Source organism: Salarias fasciatus, chromosome 11, assembly GCF_902148845.1.
Source record: "Salarias fasciatus chromosome 11, fSalaFa1.1, whole genome shotgun sequence".
In the NCBI taxonomy this organism is placed as follows: Eukaryota; Metazoa; Chordata; class Actinopteri; order Blenniiformes; family Blenniidae; genus Salarias; species Salarias fasciatus.
This window is the reverse complement of record NC_043755.1, coordinates 34,611,023-34,613,522: the sequence shown is the minus strand read 5'-3', so window position 1 is coordinate 34,613,522 and position 2,500 is coordinate 34,611,023. Positions and strand designations below refer to the sequence as shown.

General features: G+C 61.8%; 1 protein-coding gene across 4 annotated transcripts in view; it reads right to left on the bottom strand.

Annotated features, from left to right (window-relative positions):
- scn1ba (sodium channel, voltage-gated, type I, beta a) overlaps nt 1-2,500 on the bottom strand; it is a 42,843-nt gene that overhangs the window by 9,194 nt on the left and 31,149 nt on the right. For all 4 annotated transcript variants that reach the window (XM_030103613.1, XM_030103612.1, XM_030103615.1 and 1 more), the window contains exon 5: nt 2,016-2,253. In XM_030103613.1, coding sequence (XP_029959473.1) covers nt 2,016-2,253 — 238 coding nt within the window. The remainder of the gene's footprint in view (nt 1-2,015; nt 2,254-2,500) is intronic.

The window sequence follows — 2,500 nt, the reverse complement described above, 5'->3', positions numbered from 1 at the left end:
GCCTAGCATGTAGCCTAGCATGTAGCCTAGCATGTAGCCTAGCATGTAGCCCAGCATGTAGCCTAGCATGTAGCCCAGCATGTAGCCCAGCATGTAGCCTAGCGTAGTGAAACAGCATGCAGCATTAGCCTAGCATCACGGAGCAGGTCCCCTGCAGGGTCGTGTGACATAACTGGAATAACGCGACATGATATGATGTAAAGTAACAGACTCCAGCAAAACGACGCAAAAACGAGATTCCAGACTATAGAAGTCCTCGACAGAACCCGAGCTAACGGAACGCAGGGAACGAGACAGAACAGAGGAAAAGGCTGCAGAACAATAAAAACGTCACGAAGCAAAACAGAACAGAACAGAGTGGAGCATATCGGCAAAAGCATCCAATCAGTAAAACTCATCCGATAAAAACTGCTGCTGTTTGACGGAGTATCGTCGTGTCGACTGGAGTTGGTTTATACACCAAAAAAAAACAAAAAACTAGAATAAGAAGCTGGGATGCCAAGCGTTTTTCTAGTTGCTTCATCAAAACATTTTAAAATTGAAGTTGTAAAATTTGATCTGTGATTCATGATTAAAAGTGTGAAGTGAACTGACCTAAAACTAGCCACTGAACCCTTATTTTGTATTTTCTATTTGAAGTTTTGCAAAATAGAGAAATGAAGGAGTGAATTTTCCTGGCCAAAGTTTTCCCGTCGCTGCAGCCGGACTCGACTGTGGAAGTCCTCAAGTCCGAAACCTGCTGAAGACCCGTCAGAAACCTCGGAATGGCGGCGTCCTGAAAGCGCCGGGGCGACGGCGTCCTGAGGGCGCCGGAGTCCTGAGGGCACCGGGGCGACGGCGTTCTGAGGGCACCAGGGAGGCGGCGTTCTGAGGGCGCTGGCTCGACTGCGTCCTGAGAGCGCCGGGGCGACGGCTTCCTGAAGGCGCCGGGGCGACGGCGTCCTGAAGGCGCCGGGGCGACGGCGTCCTGAAGGCGCCGGGGCGACGGCGTCCTGAGGGCACCGGGGCGACAGCATCCGCAGGGCGTTGGGCGACGTTCTGAGAGCGCCGGGGAGGTGGCGTTCTGAGGGCGCTGGCGCGACTGCGTCCTGAGAGCGCCGGGGCGACGGCGTCCTGAGGGCGCCGGGGCGACGGCGTCCTGAAGGCGCCGGGGCGACGGCGTCCTGAGGGCACCGGGGCGACAGCACCCGCAGGGCGCTGGGGCGACGTTCTGAGAGCGCCGGGGAGGCGGCGTTCTGAGGGCGCTGGCGCGACTGCGTCCTGAGAGCGCCGGGACGACGGCGTCCTGAGGGCGCCGGGGCGACGGCGTCCTGAGGGCGCCGGGGCGACGGCGTCCTGAGGGCGCCGGGGCGACGGCGTCCTGAGGGCGCCGGGGCGACGGCATCCGCAGGGCGCTGGGGCGACGTTCTGAGAGCGCCGGGGAGGCGGCGTTCTGAGGGCGCTGGCGCGACTGCGTCCTGAGAGCGCCGGGGTGACGGCGTCCTGAGAGCGCCAGGGCAACGGCGTCCTGAGAGCGCCGGGGCGACGGCGTCCTGAGGGCACCGGGGCGACGGCGTCCTGAGAGCGCCGGGGCGACGGCGTCCTGAGGGCAATGGGGCGACGGCGTCCTGAGGGCAATGGGGCGACGGCGTCCTGAGGGCAACGGGGCGACGGTGTCCGGAGGGCACCGGGGCGGCGGTGTCCTGAGAGCGCCAGGGCGACGGCGTCCTGAGGGCACCGGGGCGGCGGTGTCCTGAGAGCGCTGGGGCGACGGCGTCATGAGAGCGCCGGGGCGACGGTGTCCTGAGGGCAACGGGGCGACGGTGTCCGGAGGGCACCGGGGCGGCGGTGTCCTGAGAGTGCCGGGGCAACGGCGTCCTGAGGGCAACGGGGCGTCGGCGTCATGAGAGCGCTGGGGCGACGATGTCCTGAGGGCAACGGGGCGACGGCGTCATGAGAGCGCCGGGGCGACGGTGTCCTGAGGGCAACGGGGCAACGGTGTCCGGAGGGCACCGGGGCGGCGGTGGCGTCCTTACGTCGGGGGACCACGGTCAGCACGATGGTCCTGTTGGGGTTGGAGGACACCTTGTGGTTGGTGTGGATGAGGACGCGGTTGAAGAAGCAGCGGTACGTCCCCGTGTCGTTGAAGGTCACGTTCAGGATGTAGATGGAGCCGTCCTGCAGGTCCCTGGTGTTCTTGCTGCCGCTCCAGTTCAGGCGGTCCTCAAAGCGCTCGTCCAGGATCAGGCCCGGGGACGTCTCATAGAAAAACAGCTGTCAGAGACACAAAAATAATCATAATGTGAACATTTGAGAGTTCAGGGGTTCATACTGACAGAGTTTAATACCCCTGATGACCTGTGGGGGCAGTATGGAGCAGTTTGCATTTTCAGTTGGTGTGAATGAGGCCTTATCAGTTTGAACCTGCTTCTTTGTTCTTTGTTCCACATGAAACCACGAGGGTTTTATTGCAGGAGGCCCCCTCTATGTTCTACGTATGTCCTACGTGGCTCTATGTTCT